The sequence below is a fragment of the Rhinolophus hipposideros genome, assembly GCF_964194185.1.
Source record: "Rhinolophus hipposideros genome assembly, chromosome: 4".
In the NCBI taxonomy this organism is placed as follows: domain Eukaryota; kingdom Metazoa; phylum Chordata; class Mammalia; order Chiroptera; family Rhinolophidae; genus Rhinolophus; species Rhinolophus hipposideros.
Window position 1 is genome coordinate 85,454,635 of NC_138050.1, and position 27,408 is coordinate 85,482,042.

Consider the following 27,408-nt stretch of genomic DNA (forward strand, 5'->3'; position numbering starts at 1 on the left):
GGCTGGTTCCATGCCTGTGAGGATACACTCTTCCTCCTTCCAACCTTCCTGAATCTGACTTGTTTGTTTCTTTTGGCCAACTCTAGGCACCCTTTAGAGATGAGCCCATGAAATACAAATTGTGCAATTTGGGTGATTCTGCACATGACTTAAGTTCTCTGCTAGTCGCATTTAAAACTAGCACTGCACAATATAAAGAAGAACGGTAAAATGCATGTGAGTAGTTTAAAATTTTTCTTCGTTTAGAATGACATTAAATAGCAAATTTAAAACCACCATGACAAATCAGAATAAAGACGGGAAGAAAAAATCAAGCTTTATTTGCTCCTTTAACAGCCTTTTTTTTTTTTTTCATGTTCTTTGAGAAAGGGCCTCTGCATCTTCACTTCACTTTGTGCCTCACAAATGATGAGCCAGCTCTGCCTTGAGGAGATTCTGATACATGCAAAAATGTATCAGAGAAGCACTGTTCTAACATCAGGATATCAAGGAGAGAGCTCTGCCAGCTGTATATATGTATATATATGTATGTATTTATGTGTGTGTGTATATATATATATATATATATATGTGTGTGTGTGTGTGTGTGTGTGTGTGTGTGTATGTATGTATATATGTATGTACATATATACATAATCAAGGATATTATCATACATAATCAAGGATAGCACCCTTGATTCAAACCCAGCTGTTTATATATCTCAATTCCACATTTATACCTAAGAGCACAACCACAGAGAAGGTTTATGGAACCACTGTATCCACACTGAGGCAAAATTTATTTATTGTGCATTTTTCTATTGGTCCTACTATAACCAGAGAACCATTATGGCATTTCAATGTCACCATAAACTCTTTCGCAAAGATGTTGTTTCCTTTTCTCAGGGGATATATACCCTAGCAAAGGTTGCAGTTACTTTGGGCAAAGATCAGAAGGAAATTTGTTTTATGCACTTGTGGTGGTACACTTCTCAAGGGATCTCATCTTTCCTGTTGAATTAGTAGATTCTGAGTCTGAAAACCTACTTTAATCTAGAAATTGTATGAAGGGCTATAATTTGCCATTGCTGTGGCTAATGTTAACTTTCTTATTATTCAAATAAAGCAATAACAGGAGTAAAAATTTATCTATTTCACCCCAAGATACTTGAAGATCAATTCCATAGATTCATATGGATCTAGGCAATCTATATGCCACTCAGGTCTCCCTGCTCTATGTTTCTATCATATCTATCTTGTCTCTGATGATTAACTGGTGCCATCTACGTTCTTCCATTCTGAAATGTCACTATCACCAGTGATAGTAGACCCCAGGCAGATGGCAGCATCTCCCACTCCTAAACCTGTTTCCTTCAACATCATTCTTTGGGCCTTCCCAAGGAACACATAATGAAGGAATTTTTCAGTTATTTCAAAGTAATTCATTCTAATACTTCCACCTCCCTCTGTCTTCTGTTTCCTTCCTCAGTAACATGCCAGTGATGCTCTGCAGCTTTCACTCCTTTATACTAAAGCATAACTGTCTCCAGGCTTCAGTGTACCATCTGCATCCCCTGCTAAAATCTGCTCCTAGCCAGTATGCTGAATCCCAAATAATGAATGAGTGGCCTACATAAATAGATGATCTTATCTTCATTTTTATATTTCTCCACCCTGCCCAAACACCCTTTAGGTCAATCCCAGCATATACTTCTTCTTAACTTCATTCAGACCATTAGCCAGATGCCAAAATTGCTTTGATGTCAGTTTTATTTCTTCCTGCACCAAAGTTTTTACTTCTTTACCCAGAAGGTACTGAGACTTGACTCTGTTTAATCTAGATGTAACAATTGTTGGTTAAGAAAGGAATTGAGGTAAACAAAACATCTTTGGTATTACTGATTTTTATGTTTGGTATGGTATTTATTTATTTTTGTTTGTTTTAGTAGCAAGGGAGAATTACCTTTCCTGCAATCCAGAAGAGAAGGGTTCAGAAGTTGATGTTCAGGATTTTCAGGCTTGCCTCCCCTTATACCTGTTCCAATTGATAAGATACTACTCTTTCCTTATCAGTTATGTTTGTCTTTTTTCTTTCAAATGAGATACACAGATTTTAATTAATTTACCTATGCCTTATGATTGTGGGATCTTTGATATCTCACTTTAACCCTTATTAGTGTCAGTTGCTTCATAGGATTAGTTATTACAATCTATGTAAATTGCATTCCTCATTTATTATACTATGATACGTTACAATCTCTCTGTTTCTCATTATCTAGTGTTAGAAATTCTCATGTCAAATTATTTTTTCTCAATACAATTTTAGTTTAGTTTTACAGTTAATCCAGGTATTACTCTGAATTTTAGTGGAATCCCATAAAAGTTACAAGTAGGTCCATGGTAATATGTGTAGATATAATAGTTCAACCAAGACAATTCCACATTGTTATAGACTAATAATATGACTAATTGTTTTACAATTATAATTTCTAATATGTGATAAAAGTAAAACTACAGTAGTTACTGAGTAAAGATCTAAATTCACCATTATGTATTATTAACAGCTTTAGGGCATATCAAGTAGAAAAAAATGTGGTCCTTTATATAAAAATAGTTTGATAAAAATATAATTTTTTATACAGATTGCATTTTATTGCATAAACTAGAACTATTATAAGAGTGCCCACAGGATTAAGAGTTGTATTTATGACTGGTGTCCTACATACTAACTGGAGGGAATCAAAACATAAAAATAAGAAACTAAGTTAAAGTTTTAAATATTGGATTTGTGGGATACCTATATATCAAATGTCAAGCAACCAGATGCCAAAGTGTTCAATTAGAACAATGAGCTAAACTGACAGCAAAAATCAAACCTTGATTCACTTCCTGTGACAAGTGTAAGCACGATGCCAAAGTGACGCTGGCTCCGCACTATTCCATTTTTTCTCACAGAATGGCAGCAGGTTAGTCACCAGGCAATCGACTTGTGGATCAGCACAGATGGGGGAACTCATCTCACTGTCAAGATGTCTCGCGCAGAAGACTCCTGCTACATTGTGGAGCAGTAGGTCAAGAAGAAGGAAGGAGGGAGAGTAAGAGTGGAAATGTATGGAGTCAAAGTGGAGAATAGTGCCTCAACCAAGACTCCTGATAAGGAGTCCTTTGAATGAAGGAGTTTGGGTTAGGAATGCAGCAATGGATGAGCATGGCTGGCCCAGGATATCTGGCTCTTGACTGCAAATTCTTCCAGAAGCTGTAATACACTGGTATGTGAGAAGTCTGGTGTGGGGAGGGCTGCTTCCCTCAATGCATCCTGCCAGTCTAAGCCTTGTCATTGCTTACAGTTGGGCCTGAAAGATCTCTTATAAATTTGTTCCCGGAGCTGACTTCTTAACTCCATCTCATGATAATTCATGGTGTGAGCGAAAAGCATAGGCTACGTATCATGAATTTAAATGAGCCAGACATCGAGGGCCTAATCTAAGGCAACAAACAACCAGAGCCATAATCAAAATCACCCCAAGTGTGGTGATGAGGTTGGCCTGGAGAAATAAACGTACTCAAGATCCCCAAGAAGGAAAAAAAGTCCCACCATCCATTACGGTTTATTCTAGACAGCCAGAAGCCCTTCTGTCTAGGCTTTGTAATGGACTTTTCCACTTTATTAGTTTTATTGATTCAGGTGCAACTTAAAGTGTTGGCAAGCATAGTGGAAGAAAAGGTTGTTTTTGAATGGAAAAAAAAATAACTTTGATGGATCCTGTACCCCTTGTTCCAAACAAATGTTCTGCTTACCCCACCTCTAACAGTAGTCAGTGGACATTTAGGAAGACATTTCACTCCTGTTGTGTCAGAGTTCAGTTGTGGCAATTCTTTGGGTCCAGATTAATAAGATTGAGTCACCTGAGATACCAGAAAGATCCATAGTTAGAGAAATGTCCACTTGTGGTGTTCAATGACACAGCAATTAGATGTTTGTTTGTAGGATCAAGGGTGTGTGTGATATATTCAATAGCTAGTCCATCTCAGGGCAGTGACAACTGAGTGGAACAGGTGTTTCTATGAGTTCAGTGAGGTTAGAGTCCAAGGGGGTACCCTGTTGGAGACGGAGGAAGATTTAGAATCTTCCCACTCCCACTTCTATTTTTGTATCTAGGCTCTCAGGCCTGCACGGGCTCACAAACTATTAGTTCCGGTCTGGAGAGACATCCTCCACATTCACTGCAACCTGGACAGTCTTTCCTGTAACATGGGCAAGGATAGCACCCTTGATTCAAACTCAAAGCTAGTCAACCCAGATTGTCTGGCTAAGATCCTCTTGCGGTCCAGGAACAAGTCTAGTTTAAATCCATTCCATGGGGTTACCTGGAACTAAGTCGCAGGACGGCCTTAAGGAAATATTTGAACTAGACACTTGGTAATTCTTTTCAAGGTCCTTATAGGCAAAAAGTCATGCTCTCTGCACCTGAAGGGTAAATGGAGGAGGTTATTGTCTTCCATCTTTTGCAGTTTAACAGCTATCCTGATCCTCCATCTATTTGAATCTTTGGGAAGGGAATAAAGGGGATAGAAGATGCTTGCAGAATCCTCCATAAAAACTAAGGTGTCAATAACTAAAAGTAGGTGTACAATTAAAAGAAGGGGGCAGAGTGCCTGGTTAAATATGCAAGGTAAATGAGAAGTACTGTTTCATGGAATTGCTGTGTTGCTCCAGACTGCTCACCTGAGATATGTAGTCCAGGCTGGGGTTATTTTGTCCCCTCCCACCAGCCACTTAATCCTGTCCTTTCATTTTCCCTTAAAACACTTCACCACCACTCAGCATGTCAAGTGCATCATATTTCCCATGATTAGGCAGTCCCACTTGTGTGTATGTGTATGTTTCCCCCATCCTGGTGCCATGTATTGCAAATATCAATGTCACCTGTACACTGGTATCCAAAAAAAGCCCAAGCAGTGCATTCACCCCCATCTCCCCATTCAACCTGGATCTTTAGTCTAACGCCCTCCCAACAGCTATTTCGGCAGCTCCTACAACTTGGATCTTTATATAAGGCTTCTGCTCCCCTCTGTGGAGAGAGGGACCTCAGCCTAAACCCTAGTCTTGTTTATTTTTGAAAGCCAGTCCAGAGGTCCTTGTAAAAGTTGGCAGGGCTCTCTAATTCATTTATAGACTCACTGGGAAAAGGCAAGAGGATAGTATTGTGTCATGCATAGGGGCTCTCACGGAGCAGATCCTACTTGGCCACCTGTCCAGGAGTTCTTTGGTGGGAACACATCAATCTCCTCCTTTGAGACCCTGTTACTGAATAATCAGACTCAGAAGTCTCTTAGGCAAGGTCCTTGCCTGGATCTCCCAGGAGAGAGTGCCTAGTTGCCACCTTTACGCTTCTCTATCTGCTGGTCAGTCTTTGCTTATTTGTCCATGACTAGTTTTTCCAGGCGGAGAAATGTGTCAGTTATGACTCCAATTATGTTGCAATTTAGTGGACTTGATCTCATGAGGGGCTTTAACTGAACTCTGTAACCAGCAGGAGTGCCATGGACAATCCTAGACAACTAAGTTAAGTCTGGTTAATAATCTTATCATGTGTTGTTCCCACACCATCCCTGTAAACCCAGAGGAAAAATCGTGGTGGCTTGCAGAGCTGCTATAGCCTCTTCCAGGGTTCAGACATGTCTTTTAGTGACAGTAAACTCATCACATTGAACCAAACCTGTTGAAGCCCAAATAGTCATCAACTGAGGAAGAAGAGGGTCTCAGGTGTGAATGCTCTCTCATAGCCTGTCTTTCCCTTCCTCCTTAAACGAAAGCAAGACACTTTGGAGGCAGAGGTTATGTTGTGGCATGGACCCCTAGGTCACCACTGTCTCTCACTAAGTTTAATGAGATGACCACCTTTGTTTTGATGGAAAACTAATCTAACCTCAAAGGTCTCTTCAGGCTATTGGATGAAGAGATCTTAAAGAGGCTCTACACACTTTTCCAAAAGAAATCACAAAGCTCAATTACTTGTTGCATCACAGAAACCTGCTTGGAACGAACTTAGAGCATCATTTGATGCAACTCTGTGTGTTAGGGTCAAATCACCAGAGGATGATGATCAGTATTCTGGATATGTTTCCCTAGCTGTTTTTAGAGCCCTTTTGTTGGATTTCTAATTTGACCCACAGGTGAACTTGGTCAGAGAGTTAGGGGGCTAACTAAAGAGGAGGCCGTATGTTCCCCCTGAAAACAGAAAGCTTTCTGTAAACAATTCTTAAATTAATGTTTTATTGTTTGATTCTAAGTAAATTAATTCAATGTATCATGTATACAATATCAATGTAGTATTACTTTTGAGGCATTTAAATTCCACTAGATAACATTAGTATTCTATTAATCAAATAACCAAATTTGCCTTCTCATATCTTCAGTTTATAAGAAGTCTAAAAAATAGTTTGTGTTCCTTTAGCGTAGGGGATGCCTTACCTCAGTACGTTTTTAGTGTGTTTAGTGTATTTATTAAATGTTTAAAGTATTTAATGTATTTAATGTGTTTAGTGTGTTTACCTCAGTGAGTGCCTAGTATATTTGGATCTACAATCAATTTTATTTGAATGACAGACAGTGTTGCTTATGCTTTACCCACTAAGTTTTTGAATTATAAGCATGAGAAATTTATAAACTCAAAGTCAGGCATATTGTGGTAGGCAGAATTCTAAATATTCCTCTCTGACAAAATTCCTTGTTTATTCAATCAAACACTAATCTAGGTATCGCTGTGAAGGGACTATGCAGATGGAATTGAGGTGACTAATTAATCAATTTTAAGACAGAGTGATTATCTAGAATTATTCAAGTGTGATGACATGAGCACCTAAATGCGGAAGAGGAAGCCAGAAGAGTCAGTCAGAAAGATGTGGCAGAATAATAGAGGAGAGAGGAGGCAGAAGGGGAGGTAGGAGAGATTTGAAGCATGAGGATTCAAACTACCTTTGCTGTAAGATGGAGGAAGTGGACAAGCTGAGCCATACAGGAAGCTGAGAATAATTGTCAGCCAAGAGCCAGCGAGAAAATGGGGACCTCAGTCCCACAACCACGGAGAACTGAATTGCCCTAACAACTTGAATATGCTTGAAAACAGACTCACTCTCAAAGAGTCCAAAAATAAAGGAGGCTTCTCACTATTTTAATTTTGGCCTTACGAGACCTGGAGCAGAACCACACTTTGCCTGGGATTCTGACCTACAGAGCTGTGAGAGAATAAATGGGTGTTTTTTAAGCCACAGAATGTTTTGTGATTTGTTACAGCAGCATTAGCTACAAATATTTAAAAATGGCATTTTTTTACATTAAACAATCAGAAGAAAATGTTATTTAATAGCTTTATTAAATGGAAAAATGTATATTTAGAGTATTTTTAGAAATAATGAACAGCCATTTCCATATGGAAATTCTCTGAGATGGCAATGTATATTGTGAAGTATGCACTTTCATTTTTTCACAGTTGTCCTTGTTTCTTTTTACTGCATCTTATTTATAAAATACAATGCTATTCCCGGGAGTTATATTTGGCACCAGCTTTCATATTTAATACATTGTATGTAACCATTTATGTTATAATGTAGCTAATCGTTCTCTTATTTGCTGAGAGAAAAATTAACAACATGCACTAAATTGTTATTTGACAAACTAAAGGGAAATTTATTATATATTTGTATAATTATTAAAGGGATTATCCTTCTTATGCCTATTATTCTACATAAAGTATGCTCTTTTATTAATTTCAATTTTACAATTTTCTTGGGAAGAATTATTATCTTCCTTCTGATTTTTACTATATTTCCTTGACAATGATTATAATTGTCAGGTGTTTAAAAAGTTTAACGCAAAATAAATATAAGAGAATAGACCATGCTGTAATTTTTTAACATTGGTTATAAGCAACTAGTAAATGAGTTCACCCCAGAAGGGAAGTAGTCTAAATCCTTTTATTAAGCAATAAATGGACGCAAAATTATAATTAAAAGTTTACATGCTTCTGTAGAGACCCTTAAGATTGCAAAATTGCAATGTACTTTCTGTTGAAGAATGCTAATGCTGTTTTTTTACTGCAAAATAATTGATATGGTTATGTAAGTAATTTCCATACTGACTTTTTTTTTTGCCCCCTACACATAATTTTGACCCCAACTGTCTGTCTATTTTAGTTTATGCATATAACAGATTTTCCTGATGAATCATTTATGCTTACAAGCACAAGAACAAAAGACTATTTAAATACAGGTTGACAAAACAATCCTCTTTTGTCCTGAAAAAAAAAAAAGCTATTTGTTAGGATATGGTATATATTTTCTTTCCATTTTCCTTTAAGTACAGAATTTTCAGTCCCTGATAAAATGTACATTCCTTCATTACATGAGAATCGAAGTAGATTTTCACAGTACATTTCTGCATGATTTCTGCCTAGCAGGCGAGGCAGAAATATTATCTCGCTTTAAAATTTTCTTTTTTAAGCTAAGTTATACAGGATCATTATTTTTATAATTTTGTTAAGCATTGTAAATCCTTTAAGGAAAAGTTTATGTGATCCGGTGTCCTGGACACTTTGCTGCAACGAAAAGAAACAGCTTTGTATATACAAGTGTGCTGTGGTCTCATAGTTTAATTGGCAAATGATACCATTTCTCCCCTGGGCTGGCACAGGCTTTCATAAAGACTGTGCGTAGATTTTCACCTTTCTCCTAATTTTTCCAACTAACTGCTTTCTGTAAGATACCTAAAAGAAACTTGGCAAATATTGATACAGAGCAATATAGGAGGGGAACAAGGAAGCATTAGGCTCTACCAAATAGTAAATGTGCTTCATATTAATAATTATAAAAGTCAATGCTACTACTCTGATGAATAACTTATGGATATATAGTGTTACACAGTGTACAACACAATAAATGTCTTTGAGAATGGTTAGTTTCTTTTCTGTTAAACCAAAAAGTGGAAGTAGAGCTATGTAGCTGACTGGGCACTTTTTTTTTTTTTTTTTTTGTAGAGAAGTTTAGAAATGGTTTCTACATGCTCGCTTCTCCTGCATTACTAGATAATGTGTAATGCATATTAAAACTTTGAACAATATATTTCCAGCATCAGAAGCAAACCAAATTATTACAAGGGTTAAAGACTCCCCTGGAAATAATTGCATATATTTTGCATAACATTGTAAAGTTTAGGAATTATTTTATTCTAGTCTCAATTGTACTTGAAAGCAAATCAGAAAAAGGTTTATAGGGTAGGTGTTATTTTTTAAGGTGAGGAGATGATACCTTAGAATCATTAAGTGACTTTGCCTGGGAAATCATGACTAGAAAGTATTAGAATTGGTCTGGTTTCTCCAATCCTTTTTACTAAAACCTCATTTTCACTATAATTTCTATGTCCTTTTATCTCCTTAGTAACATATTGTCAGAAAGTACTTCAAGTCCTAGACTCGTATACTTTTAAGGAACTTAAAATGAAAAAAATAAATAAATGTTTTTCATCCCATAGAATAATCTTGAAAAATGACCATCAGAAATTATTTCTGATACTAAATTTTGAAATTGTTATAAAATGCTTCTTTTTTTAAGATTTATACTCTAATATTTTGAAAAAAAGACAGTTACTACCAATCAAGTAGCCACACACAGTAGATGGCAAAGAGTTAATAAATAAAACTGGCGGCTATTCACTTTAGCCTGGCAGATTGGCACCTAAGTATTTTTTATGTAGCTGAAGAAAACTTAGGAAAAAAAAATATTTATATATGTATATGTATACTGCTGTATATGTATATATGCTGTATATGTGTATATGTATACATGTATGTATATGTTTATGTATATGTATATATATATATACTGAAAAAATATATACGTATACTGCTATTGTATACTACTATTATTAAGAGAGAGCCTGATATATAATTCAAATACTTAAAGAAATTCTATTCTCTTGTCATTTTCTAAGCACTTGATGACAAAATTGACAAGAAAAAGATTCATTGTATGCCTATACATTGATAACTTTTTGAACACTTCGTTTCCTGTTTTTTATTTGAATACCATTAATTACATATACAGATACATGCATCTACCTACATATATATGATGGAAATTATGTTTTTATACAGTCATTGCCTTATTTTTTTCTGCCTTTATTTGGAAAATATCTTTGGGAAAGATACAAAATTCTACGTAAATAAGCAATATAGAGTCTATGAAAATGTTCATTTTGCTTTATTTGTGAAGGAACAAGGTAAAAAAAATCAGGTATTTCAGGGAGAAATTCAGCAAATATTGTACCTTCTACTCTAGCACACCTTTCTGGTTTTGAATTTAAGGTCCTTTAGAGAGATTAAAGAATGATAATTCTTTAGCCTTTAAAAACATGATATGAGGGAGAATATTTGAAATATTTCAATATTTGAAAGCTGATGAATAGGATAAAAATAGATTTGTCCTAGAATTCATGTAAGGAATTTTCTAGAAGCCACATTTTACATCAAAATGGATGGTTTTCTGACAGAGCTGCTCAACAATGATATGGGCTTTTTTTAAATAAGGTAATAGGTTTTCCATCACAGACAATAATGACCTGGTGAGAATTGCACAAAAAGAGCACATGAGGTGAGGTGCACATTAAATTAAGTGTCCTCAAAGATCATTTCCAATTTAAGGTTATGTGAGATTGCAGAAATTCCCATCTTATACCCTGCTAGCTAATGATATGAGAATTGGATCAGATGACATCAACATTTCTTTAGACGTCTACAAATTTTAGAAGTCTACAAATTCTTCATCTTGGGAAGTGTTATTTTGGAGAGAAAAGGTGTCTATCTCCTAACTCAAAATCTTCCTTGGCTTCCTTAACCCACTTGTATCCTCATACCTCGGACTCCATCAAATCCTCTATTGTTTTCTCTCCTGTCGGAAAATTCATATATTTTTCTTATAACATCATATTGTCCTCCTCATTAGAAAGTGAGTCTTTTAGCAGCCAGAAACTTTCCTATATGTATTTCTGTATTTCTAGTATTAAGAGCATACTAGGCATAGAAAAACAAAGGGAGGGGGGAGAAAGAAAAAAAAAAAAAACTTAATAAAATTTTGTTGACTAAATAATCAGTAAAAAAAAAATAGAGAAGATAAATGTGAATGTAGAAAATAGAGCTAGCAAAGGAGGCTGAAGGGAAGAGTAGGCTCAGATGCAGAATAATAATGGCCAACATTTATCTAACACATGGTATGTGTCACATACTTCTCTAAAAACAGTTAATTTAATTAATTTTTGCACTTAATCCTCACAACAGTGCTTTAAGATGGATATTATTTTTATTTCCATTTACCGATAAGGAACCTGACTTCCTAATCACACAGATAGTAGGTAGCAGGGTTGAGATCTAAATCCTGGCCAACTCTCCAAGCCAATTGTAATATGATGACTCTCCATAATCACCAAGCCACATTATGGAACCCAGATAGATTAAGAGATGGAAACAAGATAGAGGTGAGCATTCAAGAATCAGGGTGTATACGTGTTGCATAGATCAAAGTAGGACAGTAAGTCCAAATCAGATGAGCAGAGGAGAACCAGAAGGGGATAATAACCAAAGGATTGGTGGCCCAGGGAATGTAATAGGCCAAGAAACTGTATTCTCAACCCCAGCCTTATCCTGACCAGCAGAATGACTGTTTGAGCCCCTAGAAGCCTCAGCATTCTCATTTTTAAAATAACAAGGTGTGACTATCTCTTATGAGTCTCTTTTCCCTTTGAACTCTTAGGTAGTGTTCAAGAGTCCAGGCAGCAATTTTGACACAGGAATTAAAAATTCAGGCAAGGCAAATAATCAGAAGCTTAGGAAAATTGGTTTTAACCTGAAAAGGTTAGAGTCTTGACAGCAATATGTTAGTGTAACAACTTGAAGGTAATTGTTACAAGCAGCTTTTGATAACTGTGAGAAGTGCCTCTACCCACTCTGCATTTTTAGAAAGTTTAAATTCTAGAAGAAATATATATATATTAAAGAGAAGACAATCCTGAGAATAGATCCCTTTTTCCTGTCTCTGACACTCCTTTGGGTCATGGGAAACCTAATATTTAATAAAGGCATCATTCTATAAAATCAATAATCATTTAAAATATTGGGGATAATGACCATACTTTCTTAGGTTTATGTGATAGTTTTTAACATAACTATTTTTCAAATTTCCCTTATTATATGTATTATCTCCCTAGGGTTGCCATAACAACGTACCAAAAACGGGGTAGCTTACAACAACAGAAATTTATTCTCATGCAATTCTAGAGGCTACATGTCTACTCAAGATATGAGCGGGGCCAGGCTCCAATTGAAGGTTCTAGGGAAGAATATTTCTTTGCCTTTTCCACCTTCTGTGGGTTCCTGGAAATCTTCTGCATTCTTTAGCTTGTGGAAGCATGACTTTTCTCTTTGCCTTTCTACTCTGTGTGATCTTCTTCCTTTTGTGTCATCTCTGTTTTCGTGGAGTTCTCGTTGCATGTCTGTGTCTCATCAAGTTTCTCTCTAATAAGCACACCAGTCATTGGATTAGAGCTCAATCAAATCTAGTATGACCTTATCTTAACTAATTACATCTGCAATGACCCTTTTCCAAATAAGATCACATTCTGTGGTTCTGAGTGGACGTGAAGTGTTGGGATCCACTATTCAATCCAGTACATGATGTGACAAAAAATACACTGCTTCAGAAGTTAAGAGATGCATGTTGCAGTCTTGAGCCTGATGCTAGTAGAATCACGCATAGATCATAAACTCTCAGAACTTCACTTGCACAGGATGCTCAGGGAATTATAATTTTATAATTCTACGACTTTAGATGAAAACTGTACATTTTTCACACTTGTATGATAAGCCTCAACCACAGGATGTACCTCATTTCCAGGTTCACCTTTCAGTTGTCCATTTATTTGACAGTATGAGCTTCCTAAGAATACATCTTCATAACTAATGACTTTTTAAATGGACAATTAAATAAGTTCCATAACCTCTGTAGACTTGGAATCACGCCAGAGATTCTGTGGTGGTCTGGCAAAAGATTAGCCTTCCCATCATAACACTTATAACTGTGATTGGGAGTTTCCTTTCACTGACCACTGGTCACAAAGTGCAAGATGATGAGACATAGGTGTGAACTCAGTAGACTTTCAGAGCAGAGAGGTTTTCTTGAGCCAACCATAATAGTATATAAAGCATGGCTTTGGTAGTAGCTGCCAACTCAGGAAACAACACTAAATTTTATATTACAGTTATTTAAACACTGATAAAATATTTTACTACAGGTTAATATTCATATTTCAAACTAACTAAACCAATAACTAAAATGTGAAAATTGAGGGGATACACTTATATTCTACTTAACTGATGTTACTGTTAATTGTTAGCTAACATTTAAAATTATGTATAAAATTAATTTCTAATGAAATTTCAAAAGAATTACTGTATTTTGATATGTTACCAATAATAAAATAAAGGAAAAACAATAATAGGATTAAGGGACAGAAGAAATGGATATCAGAAAATATGTTTATGTCAAATTCAGAAAACAGTTAAACAAAAATGATAAAAAAATCTGTCAATTTAGAATAAAACAAAACTATGTTTTTATAGTTAAAAATTACTTAAAATATGAAGTAGTAAAAGTAGATAGTATAATTTAGTCTCTATTTATGAAATTAAGAAAGATTATTGTGTCTTATGTAGTGGCAACTTAAATTTGGTGTTAAAATATTTCTTTATAATAAATATTTTAGTCTATATGTAAAAGGTGTATGTATACATATATTCCCATTTAATGGAAGGACTGTTAAAATTTAAGAGTAAATTTATTCCACTCTAGTATCTAAATTACACTTTCAATGTTATTTCCCACAATTTTTTTGTGCTTATTCTCAATCAAGTTGACTTGCCAAATACAGCACTTTATAACTATATTACACGTTATTATGTCTTTATTTATATGGTTTCCCCTATTCAGAGTACTGTATCTTTCTATTTCCCAATTTCTAATTTACACTCCTACCTCAGATTCTAGGTCCATTAGCAATAACTGCTTTTACAGAGTTGATGATAGTCATTTTGTAGGCACCGCACATTTTATAGATGTCTCGTGTGTGGTAAGCTTTTTGATGCTTACCACAAAAAATCCATTTTTTCTCCTCACTATAATTATCCAGGACCGTATGTTAGGTATTCAATCAATCTATGGAAAATGATTGAATAAACTTAAAATAAAGGTATTTTGCCTGATCAACAAGCAAAAGAATTTTGATGTCTCTCATTACTTGAACTTCACAGATAATATGGAATTAACTAATTTGCACCAGCAGTGTAAAGGAACTAGTGTGCACTGATGTTTCTTCTTTAGTGATTAAAACATAACAAAAATAACACAATTTCCAGAAGATAGGTTGCAAGAAAACATAGGAAAATATTAGGTATGCTATCCTAAAGGAGAGTTGATGGAGAAAAGAACAAAGAAAATTTCAGAACTCCAAAATATATGAAGAAAAAAACAAAATAAACATAATATATGGGCCAATGTGAGATCCAGTAATATTTGATACCAGCTCCTAATTTATTTATAGCAGTATTTACAAACATTGCTTCTTCCCAAAAGATGTAGTATGACTTATGAAGATACACAATTATGAAATATACTCTAAATTAGGTGAATAAATAAAACAAACAACAAAGAAATGCTGCTATAGTGATATTAACTGAAACTATTATTAAAGCTGTCTGAAAAAGCAATCAAACTATGAAAGGCTCTTATTATATAGCTTTCCTATTAGATAGATTTCACTTTGACGTTAAGTTTTCTAGAGGCCAAATAAAAAGATAAATTCGATCAATTTCATAATTTACAGTGCCCACAATAAAACTGAACCATTTACACAGGAGAAGTGCAATTATTCCTGCTACTAAAACCTGAAAGATATTTCTCCCAGGGGTCACCATAAAAAAAAAGATACTGTAAAATATGATGAAATATGCCTTGAACAACATATTTACGATAAACCCACTGAGAGTTTCACAGACCTGTTTTTTTTTATGGTATCCCTCACTATTTACTGATGGTCTAACTATGCAATTTTGTGTGTAGTGTAATAGAAGCATAGATTTGTAAATAGCTGAAGAAATAGATGGACAAAACATCTTTCAAAGATTGTTTAAATACATCTTTTTCTTTCTGTAGCTCTTTAGAGAAACTGGGAGGCACTAAATCTCAGGACATTCAATTGGTTCATTCAATAAATAGATATTGGGCATGTATAATTTACACAGCACTGTTATTACTCACAGAGCAAACACTGAAGAAAAAATGATTCCCAGGAAATGAGCTATTCTGTGATATCAATTAAACGTAAATGAATATCACAGATGACCTAAATGAAAGTAAAAGTTGACATTCTCTTTTGAATAAAAGTCATTTTTAAGCAATAGAATGAGTGAGGAAGGACATGTCAAAAAGTATGGCAAATTGAAAAAGGAGTAGGTCATTTTTGCCACTGGAATACAAATAAGGTAGGGAATGAAGTTTTAGAGTCAGGAAGCCGTCAGATCATGAAGAACTAGCATGCTTAAACAAGAGATTTGAACCAAAGAAAAGGGAGACAAAATGGAAACAAACCAAACAAAAACTTGAGAGGCATGCCATGAGCACATTTATCTTTTAGAAATATTATTTCAGTGTTGCTATAGAGGATACAACAGAAAAGTTAAGAATAGAGTCAAGCAGAATAATTAGAAGATTATGGCAACAATCTGTGAGAAAATTAATGGGAATCTGAAGTAAGCCAGAGAAACTGTAGTGAAGAGCAGGGAGGTATAACAGACAATAAAAGGGCGGAGCATATAGAATATTGTGACTTCTATGACCAATCGGTCCTGTTTTTCTCTTCTGAATAAACATGGATGCATCTTACGTTACTGCTCTCTTCAAGTCTCCCCCCCCCCCGCCCCGCCACTTTCTGATTCATGTATATGTTGTCAAGCTTTAAAAAATTTGAAATGTTACTCTTTTTGTATTCACCAAATCTTACATAACAGTCCACTTGAAACGTGAACATTTAATCACTTAGTACATTCTGCCTGCATAACAAAGCTCAACATTATAATCCCTCCAGTTATTATAAGATCTGTGCTGTCTCGGTTACATTTACACTTCAATTACAATTACAATGCTTTCATCTTAACAGCTTCTAGTTTCTGAAGGATTAAGTCTTAGGGATTATGTTATATTGAGAACAAAGGTTATTGACTCTTTCTCATTTCTTTCTGAAATGCTTTACTAGCTAAATAAAAAAAAAGAAAAAGAAGTCAAATTTATGCCAAGATGTTTTTCTCCCTGCAGGAAAACATAATGGAAGTTATAAGAAATCAAGAGTTTTTACTGCTTCCAGCCGAGGAGCTCCATAAACTCCTGGCCAGTGATGATGTAAATGTTCCTGATGAAGAAACGATCTTTCAGGCATTAATGATGTGGGTCAAATATGACACGCAGAGAAGATGCAATGACTTGAGTATGCTTCTTGCCTTCATAAGACTGCCACTGCTTCCACCACAGGTAATTGCATGTGATGATGTTTTAATAGCTACAGGGTACCAAAAAATCCTATATTAAAAATAACATCAAAAGGTAAAATAATAATAACTTTAAAAATAGTAATGATAAAGCATTTGTTAAAGTAGCAACGTCCAATTAATATGTATATATGGTATATATAAATACACACACACACACACACACACACACACACACACACACACTCGTGCGTACACAAACACCAAAAGGCAAAGTCCAACCATTTTCCAAACTAATTTTGTAACTCTCCGTTACCATATTCTTATACTTATATTTAAAAAATGAATGTCACAACTCTTTTATTATTATTTATTCACATTTTTTGTTTTTAGTTTTAATCAAATACTCTTTTTAACTTAAATTTGATGGTGGAAAGTGATGGGCATGTGACTGAAACCCATTTTTGCCATGTTCACATGACATGAGAATGTCAATTTCTCTGATATTCAATTTCTTCTTGTATAAAATAAAATTGTACTACTACAACCAAACCAAAATTTGTGAGGAGCAAATTAGATAATATATGTAAAGTACCTAATCTCAATTCAGTATCTAGAAGTTTTTTTAAAGGTTGCAGTGATTAATTTCCTGCTTTCCTATTTTAAAGGTTGATATCTATCTATCCATCTGTCCATCCATCATCTATCTATCTATCTATCTATCTATCTATCTATCTATCTATCTATCATCTACCTATCATCTATATATCTATCTATCCATCTATCCTAAGATGCAATAATATAATAATTCTCTGTTTACATGCCTGTGGGGTTTTGAAGGCTCAATGCATAGGATTTCAAACACCAATTAGATGGATAAGATATACTACTGAATGATACAGAGTTATGAAATAACAGCATTTAAGCAACTGAAATTATGGAATCTTTGATAATTGGATAAACGGAGTTAAGAAAAATCCAGACACCAAGTGAACCAACTACCTCATTTTATTGTGAGTTATGTAGGACACAGTGGAATTAATAAGAACGTCAAAATTCACTTAGCTTATAAGAAGAAGAGTAACTATTTTGTCCCTAATTTGAAACCTTGTTTTTAAACTAACTTGTAATCTAGAAAAATTATCTATGCTTTGTTAACCTGAAGTCACTGGCTTCTCAGGCTTTCCAAAATTAGCTTAAGGGTAGCTCTTACCTGTGAAATGATAAAGTTGTATGTGCATAAATTTTGTATATGGGATATGGGAGGACCTATAAGATATTTCATTTGGATCCAAACCACCATAAACACTGTCACTACTCCATATGTTACTAAAAATGTAAGATAGGGAATTAAGACATCAGGAAAGGACAGACAATTATATATTAATAACAAGTGAGAGGTATGGTCATAAGTTAAGATTAGAAAGTTAAAAAAAAAAAGAATCAAAAGTACCACTATGCCCAAATTGGGGGGAAAAATGAAACTTTATACATAAAGTAATAATTGTGTTTCATTTGGCTGCTGAAATGAATACAGGGGTAAAAGCAGAGAGGAAGAATTTAAGAGAGGCCTGCTTAAACAAATTATGTACACTTATCTTAATATTAGGTTCTTAAAAAGGAAGGGAAACATGTATTTAAGTAACTTAACAACAACAACAACAACAACAACAACAACAACAACAACAAATTGTGAAGCCAAGCAATGGATTTTTCTGAATCTCCCACCCTAGGTTCTGATGTCAGATATTCTCAGAGCCTGGGGATTCTCTCTCAGGATAGAAATGGCCAGTGATAATTATTAGCCAATAATAGGCAGATAACCATTAGTCAATGATAGATGTGGCAATCAGTCCTTTTGACGCTGCCCACCATTGCAATTGGGGAGCTTGGAGTTAAAATTGTGCTTAAAAAAATCATCATAAATAGTACAACACACACCACAGGAGGCCAAGATTGTGACTAGAGATCCATCTTTTCATGATATGCCTTTCTGTCATACTCTCATTCTTCTGTCATCAAAAATGAGAGATGCTTCTAACTGTCCATCTCATCAGAACAGTCATGCGTATCAATTGGCTTATTTGTACCTAAGGCTACACATTACACATGGAATTTTTTATTCTTATTGGTTTAGCTGCTTTATCTTGCTTAGTGAAGCCCTGTTTATTAACATTAGAAAATGTTATTTTATTATGGTGTAACTACCTAGTAAGAGGTTTCTAAGTTAATTCATACAATATCCATACAATATCCAACAAGCATAAAAATAGCGTATATTTATTCTATATCCCTTATCTCTCAAATTAGGGGTATGACAAACATAACTTTATGTGTACTTTCAAACAAATGTACAAGAGGAAAGAGTGAAAAACATTTTATTTTTTACACAATGTCTTTGGATATAGCAGGAGCTATTACTTTCATAACAGATATTAAAGAATTGCACAATTGTAAGTATTTTTCATACAATAATTCTAATCTTAAAAACACAGCTACAAGGCAGGGATTATTAATTATATTGTAGAGAAGAAAACCAGAGTCAAAGAGGTTAAATGATTTTTTTCAAAGATCGTAGAGCTAGTGGAAAATGCAGTTTTCCTGCAAATCTGGACTTGCCAGGTATGAACATACACAGCAATATTTCCACTGTGAATGTACATTGCTTACCTGTTTGCTCTCTAAACTGGAAGATCATAAAAATGCCCTGAACACAGCAATTTTGAAGGTTCTCATAAAAATACTGGGGAAGGAAGAAGAACAGGAGAGTAGGAACAAATATGCATTTCTTTCTTTCTTTAGTTACAAAACATTTATAACCTTTTATCTCATTTAATTTCTATAATATCTTTCTGTATTTATTATTATTATCATTTGACAAATGAGGTAATTGAGAATCAGCACAATGAACATCTTTCTATTAAGTTGTAGAGCTCAGATTTTTTTAATTAAATTTATTGGGGTGACAATTGTTAGTAAATTTACATAGAATTCAGGTGTACGATTCTGTATTACATCATCTATAAATCCCATTGTGTGTTCACCACCCAGAGTCAGTTCTCCTTCCATCACCATATATTTGATCCCCCTTACCCTCATCACCCACCCCCCACCCCCTTACCCTCTGGTAACCACTAAATTATTGTCTGTGTCTATGAGTTTTTCTTTCTCATTTGTTTGTCTTCTTCTTTTCTTGTTTTTGGTTTATATACCACATACCAGTGAAATCATAGGGTTCTCTGCTTTTTCTGTCTGACTTATTTCACTTAGCATTATACTCTCAAGATCCATCCATGTTGTCACAAATGCTCCTATATCATCTTTTCTTAACGCCAAATAGTATTCCATTGTGTATATATACCACAACTTCTTTATCCATTCATCTATCGAAGGACATTTTGGTTGTTTCCATGTTTCCAGGATCAAGGAGAAAGTGTTTCCTGATCATAAAGACTTTTTTCTTAAAAACCTTAACATGCATAGCAGCTTTGGAAGTTTGTGTAAAAAGTTGGAAAATCCTAGATCTAACTCTATCTAACTCTAGGATTTTCCAACTTTTTACACAAACTTCCAAAGCTGCTATGCATGTTAAGGTTTTTAAGAAAAAAGTCTTTATGATCAGGAAACACTTTCTCCTTGATCCTGGAAACATTAAATATAGCTTTGATTCTTAATTCTTACAGTGCTTAATGTATAGGTTTTTAAAAGTCTTTGAGTGTTTTGTGGGTGTATACTCTATGTGTCTGTAATTATATATTATAACATATAATTATATAATATTCAATTGTTGTGTAACAAAACACAATATTCTATTTTAAAATACTAACAATATTTAAGGGAGGAAGAGTCTGAATTTTTCTAGTGAAGTAGGGTTTACTTTCAAAAGGAAATAGTATTTGGACTGTTAAAGAGACTTCAGAGAAGAATTTGGCTTTTGTTTTTTTAAGATGATTTGTATAGATGTAAAGATAGGTTACAGGTGAGTGAGAAAACAATATTTAGAAGACCAGTTGTCAGTAGCTTATAATATTGTTAAGAAAACACAAGAAAGAAATGACCAAGGCAAGAGTAGATAAGACAAAGATTTAGAACTGTTTGATACCAAAGTATTATATATAGAAAGAGAAAATAAAGGCTTTCAGGATAACAGTAAACTAAATAACCTGTAAATAATTATACAGCTATGAGTTTCTATGTTTCTATTTAACAAATGCATGGAAATTTTTCTCCAGTAAAAAAAAAAAAAAAGAAGTAAGTGAAAATAAAGACAATGACAGAGAGCCCAACAACAAAGAATACATGTTAAAAGATTGATTAGAGACACAGAATATATTTAAACTACAGTAATAGTCTTCTCTCATAATCATGAAATGATTCATCAACTTGACTTAGGCAGATTTTAGTTCAATCATTTCTCAAAATCTACATTCTCATATCTTTTTTTACTAGGCACATTATGTATATCTGTGTTTAGTTTTTCTGAAGTTCACAAGAGAAAATTCTGTTCTGATATTTCTTATTATTTATAAATAAACATATACTATTATGAAGTATAAATTATGGCAATTGGTATGGAAAAATATAATGAAGATGTAAATTTTGGTACAGAATGTGGATTTTAATTGACATCAGTGTAGAGAAATGACCTTCAGAAAATAATACTAGAGACACAAAACAGACTCAGAAGCAACGTTAACTTTTTTCTATTAAAATATGATAACTAATATTTAAGTGAATTCAATTGATTTTGCCATAGAAAGGACCAGAGGAAAAGGCAAAATAAAATAAATACATAATTGAGGTATAGTCTATGAAATGGTGAGTGACTTCTATTATCATTTTAAATAAGTCAGAAATAGAATTTTGCAAATAGTTTCCATGTTTTTATTGAATACCCAATGTTTAAAATTTCAACAAAATATGTGGTGAACATACAATGCAATATATAGATTACGTATTATAGAAATGCACATTTGAAACCCATATAATTTTATTAACCAGTGTCTCCCCGATAAATTTAATATTTTTAATTGGAAAAAATGTGAAAATTTCATTTTAGAGAGTAATTATGTATGTACAGGCATTCCTCAGGGATATTGTGAGTTTGGTTTCACACTACTGTGATAAAAGGAGTATCGCAATTAAGTGAGTCACACTAAATTTTTAGTTCTCTGGTGCATATAAAAGTGATATTTCTACTATACTGTAGTCTATTAAGTGTGCAATAGTTTTATATCTAAAAAAGGAATTTGTAGACCTTAATTTAAAAATATATTATTTCTAAACAATGCTAACTATCAGCTTTCACCAAGTCATAATCTTTTCACTGTTCATGGGTCTTGTCCCGCTATTGATATGTTGATGGCTGTTGACTGATCAAAGTGGTGGTTGCTGAAGACTGGAGTGGCTGTGGCAATTTTTTTTTTTTTTAATAAGATAATAATGAAGTTTTCTGCATCAATTGACTCTTTCTTTAATTAATGTTTTTCCTGTAACATGTGATGCTGTTTGCATTTTATCCACAATAGAACTTTTAAAATTGAACTCAATCCTTCCAAACCGTGCTGTTGCTTTATCAACTGAGTTTATGTAATATTCTAAATCTTTTTTTTTTTTTTTTTGTAATTTCGACACTCTCAAAGCATCTTCCCTAGGAGTTGAGTCTATTTCAAGAAACTACTTTATATGCTAGTCTCCTCATCTATGAAAATTAGATCGCAGCAACTCAGTCTCATCTTCAGGCTCCACTTCTAATTCTACTTCTCTAGAGATTTCCACCATATCTGCAATTAATTTCCCCCCTGAAGTCTTGAACCCCCTCAAAATCATCCTTGAGAATTGGAATCAACTGTATCTAAACTTTCATAATATGATATTTTGATCTCTTCTCATGAATCATGGATGTTCTTAATGGCATGGTGAATCCTTTCCAGAAAGTTTTCAATTTACTTCCCCCTGATCTATCAGAAGAATCACTATCTATGACAGCCATAACCTTACAAAATGCATTGTTTAAATAAAGCTTGAAAGTCAAAATTATTCTGATACGTGGGTTAAAGAATGGATGTTGTGTTAGCAGCATGAAAACAACATTAATCTTGTTGTACATCTCCATCAGAGCTCTTGGGTGACCAGGTGTATTGTCAATGATGAATGATATTTTAAAAGACATCTATCTTTCATTGTTGTGTAGGACTCAACAATGGGCTTTAAATATTCAGCAAACCATGTTGTAAACAGACATGCTGTCATCCAGGCTTTGTTCCATTTATAGAGCAAAGTAGATTTATCATAACTATTAGGACCTTAGGATTTTCAGAATGCCAAATGAGCATTGGTTTCAACTTAAAGTCACCGACTGCATTAGCCCCTAACAAGAGAGTCAGCCTGTCCTTTGAAGCTTTGAAACCAGGCATTAACTTCTTGTCTCTAGCTGTGAAAGTCCTAGATGTCATTTCCTCCCAATATAATGCTGTTTCATCTACATTGAAAATCTGTTGTTTAGAGTAGACACCTTCATGATTTATCTTAGCTTCTACATCAGCAATTACTGCTTCACCTTGTATTTTTATGTTATGAACACAGCTTTTCCTTAAACCTCATGAACTAACATCTGCTACCTTTAAATTTTATTCCTGCAACTTCTTCGCCTTTCTCAGTCTTCATAGACTGGAATAGAGTTAGGGCCTTTCTCAGGTTTAGGCTTTGGCTTAAATGAATGTCATGGCTGATTTGACCCTCCATCCAAATCTCTAAAACTTTCTTTATATCATCAAAAAAGTTGTTTGGCTTTCTTATCATTTGTGTGCTCACTGGAGTAACATTTTTTTTAATTAGTTTCAAGTGTATAAAACAATTTAATAGTTAAACATTTATACCCCTCACAAAGTGATAAACACCCTTCTCTTCCAGTATTCTTTGCAGTCATAACTTGGCTAACTGGTGCAAGAATGATTGTTTTCAGCCTATCTCAGCTTTTGACATGCCTTCCTGACTAAGCTTAATTATTTCTATCTTTTGACTTAAAATGAGAGATGCAAACTCTTCCTTTCACTTTAAACACTTAGAGGACATTGTAAGGTTATAAATTGGCCTAATTTCAATATTGTTGTGTCTTAGGGAATAGGGACATCGCAGTGGAGTTAGAGATGAGCGAATGGCCAGTCAGTGGAGCAACAGAATACACTCAGCATTTGTTGATTAAGTTCACCATCTTGTATGAGTACTCTTTCTGGCTCTTCAAAACAATTATACTAGTAACATCAAAGATCACTGATCACTGATCATCACAACAAATATAATAATAATGACAAAGTTAGAAATATTGTGAGAATTACTAAAATGTGACACAGAGACATGGAGTGAGTAAATGCTGTTATAAAAATGGTGCCGATATACTTGCTCGACACAGGGTTTCCACAAACATTCAATTTGCGAAAAACAACATATCTATGAAGAACAGTAAAACAAAGTGTAATATAATTAGGTCTGCCTGTAAATACTTGTATACATATTACAAGAAGGGTACTCAATTTCATTTTGGTTTACTTTTTTTTCCCTATATTTCTTCTTTCAAAGATGCAATAGAACATGCTGCTATACACTAAACGACATGATTTATCATTTTGTAACTATTGTTTCCACTGGTTTTAACTAGTTTCATAGAATATACCTTCATAATAGGTACATATTTATTTATTTGTTTTGTACTTAAAAGTACACGTAAGTATCAAATTTCTGGTGTATGCTTTTCTAATGATTGGTTTAGAAAGGAGAATGCTGCTCTAAAAATCAAGGCAATACAATTTTATATATAACAAAGCAAAAAGTCTTCAGGAAAATTCAATTTTATCAGAGTCACAGATTATTTAAAAGGTTGGAGATGTACAGGTAAACTTTGTTTCATGTCTTAGAACTAGTACTGTTTTGAGGCAACATGGGGAAAGATTGTCACAATGATCTAACACAACAATCTATACCTACTGACTCGTAAGAGAAATATATAATAGTGTGTGTTTATGTGTATAGACATTTACTTTTTTATTCTGTAGCAAAATGTGAAGTGAAAAAAGAAAGGTTGCAACAGATAATAAAATGTTGCCTAGAGTTAGAGGAATATGGTTTAATCTAATAACAAAAATAACAAAGTAACAAGGAGACTCAAGAGTTTAATTTAAAGAAATGATGCTATCTCTATTTTACAAGAATTATTTTTATGCAAGGCTGCAATAAATTTATTCCAAATATACTTTTATAGTAGTAATAGAAAAATGAGAAGGGAGCAGTCTTCAACCTTTTACTCCATTGAAATGTGATGATTGATCAGATACCAGTGATGTAAAGACTCTGTTGTCTATAAAATTATAGCCACACACACACACAAAAAAACCTAATGAAAAGCAAGCAAGTGACAAAGTGACAAAGAACAAATCAATGTAAAAAGAGCATTCATAAATCACAGTGTAAGATATACAAAGTAGATTACACTCCTAAATAATTTATATGTTGTGTTTAAGTTTGCATCTCCATAGCAAGCATAGATAAACTACTCCTTGATAAATCCAATGGTTCTCCAAGTTTGTCAGCATAAATATTCACTGTTTATGTATTATGCATCTTATATTTACAAATGAAAAATCTTGACTCTTACAAATGAATAAGGCAAAAAGAATTAATCAAACACACTAATGCAATCCATTACCACTCTTTGTTACTTTTAATTTTCTTTTTTGTTCTGTCTTTTCTCTCTGCTTTGCTTGCTGTCTGATTAATCAATGATTATACCATGCCATCATCAAAGAGATAGTCTTCTCCACAAAACGAGACTACAAGAGTTCTTTTTAAAAATTGTGGAATAATATTACTCTTCTCTAAAGGAAACCTTAAAAACAGTGGCTTTAAAACATAACTGTATAAATAATTTATGCTTCTAAAATCTCATAGATTTACCTTAAATACTATTTAGATTCATGATCATTTAACCCACTATTATGTTCACAGTTCAAGTTACAACATTAAAATACACAGGAGCTTTTTATTGTAACAAGTTTTAACTCAAGCAATGGTATTAATGTAAACAAACAAACAAACAAAAAAGATGTGCCTATGTATAAATGCATGTGTGCATATATGCACTCGTCACTCACTTTGGTCAAGTAAAGAGAAAAGAGGAGAAGTTAGAACCTAATCTGAAAGGCTTTATTTTTGCTGCAGTATTATGAGTAACAAGTGTCTGTTTTTATCAAGAGCTAACTCCACTGCTTGTGTTTTGTAATGCATCTTTCTTGACACTGAAATATCTCTACTGCAATGACTCCTTCCATATTTCATATTATCGATTTTGCTTTATATTGGATTATTCCAATTAACTTACAAAGATGTGTTGCTTTAGACATATTAAAGCAAAACAAAACTCCTCATATTCCTTTCTACCAATGGCTCCAATTACCTGATCCCTTTTCCAGTAAAATATATAATTATTGTTTATAGTTATTAAATTTGCCTATTCATAATCATCATTCTCTCTTCAATCCACCATAATCAGTCATTTGAACTAACAAAGATCATCCACATTCTCTATGCTGTCATTTTCCCCCCGTATCACTTGTTTTCATCTACTTGGCTTTTTAGCAACATTTGCCACATTTGATCTGGCCATTCTTAATCAATTGTCATTGCTAATTCTTTCTACTCTCAATGTTCCAGGACACCATATTTTGTGCATTGAGAATACTATTTACTTCCACACTTTAAAATATTGTATGGGAGTCAATTACAAATTCTGAATTTATATCTCTAGCCCTAAACTTTTCCTGAAAGACAGATTCGAATACCCAATTAGCTATTTGACATTTCTAATTGGATATGCAATAGCTATTTAAAACTGCACATGTCTAAAATGGAAAATTTCAAAGTCCCAAGACTCCCTCTCATCCTTCATTTCAGTAAGTAATGCCATGAACTATCTAGTTTCTCAGGCCTGAATCATAAAATCACTTTTAATTCTCCACTTAAGATTTCATTTATTATAACATTGCTTGCCATAAGAAGTCCTTTTGACTATGTTGTAAACCATATCCTGAATCTGTTCTTTTTTTTCTAACTCTCTACAGACACACCCTAAAACAAGCCATCATCATCTTTCTTCTGCACTATTGAAATAGCTTTGTACCTATTATTATCAATTTTATGTTTAAACACTGCAGTAATTTCATTTATTATAGAAACCAGGAAGAATTTTTCCAGTATGAATCAGCTCAACTCAAACTTAAGACATGTGCCCCCAGGACCAAATCCTAGTGTTCCTCTCCTGCAAGGCCCTACTCAACTCTCCCATGACTACGTCTCTGACCTCATTTCCCACCAGCTCTCAGAATTCCAAAGGCACACTGGTATCCTTTCTGTTTCATGAGCAAGTCAGGTTTATTTCTTCTCTAGCTCATCTGTACTAGCTGATTCTGGGAACTAGAAACAGTGGCAGGCCAAGAGGGGATGGTGGTGGTGATAGGGACAGTTCTCTCAGGGGCAAGCCATAAAGCGGGAGACATAGTCTAAGGATAGCTAAAGACAATAATAGAACCAACTAAAAGTCAGTCTGTTCTTATTATTACTCTACCTTGGCAGTTCTAAGCAATGTCAGTGATAACACACTCCTACCTGGAGGACCAGAACTGCCCTCCACTCCCCTGTTCTGGTCCTGCACTTCCCTAAAGGTGTTCACCCGCGTTATAGATAAACCAAGTCTTTCTTATTATATATGTCTCAACTTAAATGTGTCCTGTCCTTAGCACTTTCACCTACAATTGTAGTTTGCTTTTATCTCTTTCCTCATAACTATATTTTTCAG

At 34.0% G+C, this 27,408-nt stretch overlaps 1 protein-coding gene across 1 annotated transcript in view; it reads left to right on the forward strand.

The window, feature by feature from the left end:
• Positions 1-27,408, forward strand: part of KLHL1 (kelch like family member 1) — a 301,195-nt gene that overhangs the window by 166,587 nt on the left and 107,200 nt on the right. The window contains exon 5 of the mRNA XM_081045752.1: positions 16,393-16,605. Coding sequence (XP_080901878.1) covers positions 16,393-16,605 — 213 coding nt within the window. The remainder of the gene's footprint in view (positions 1-16,392; positions 16,606-27,408) is intronic.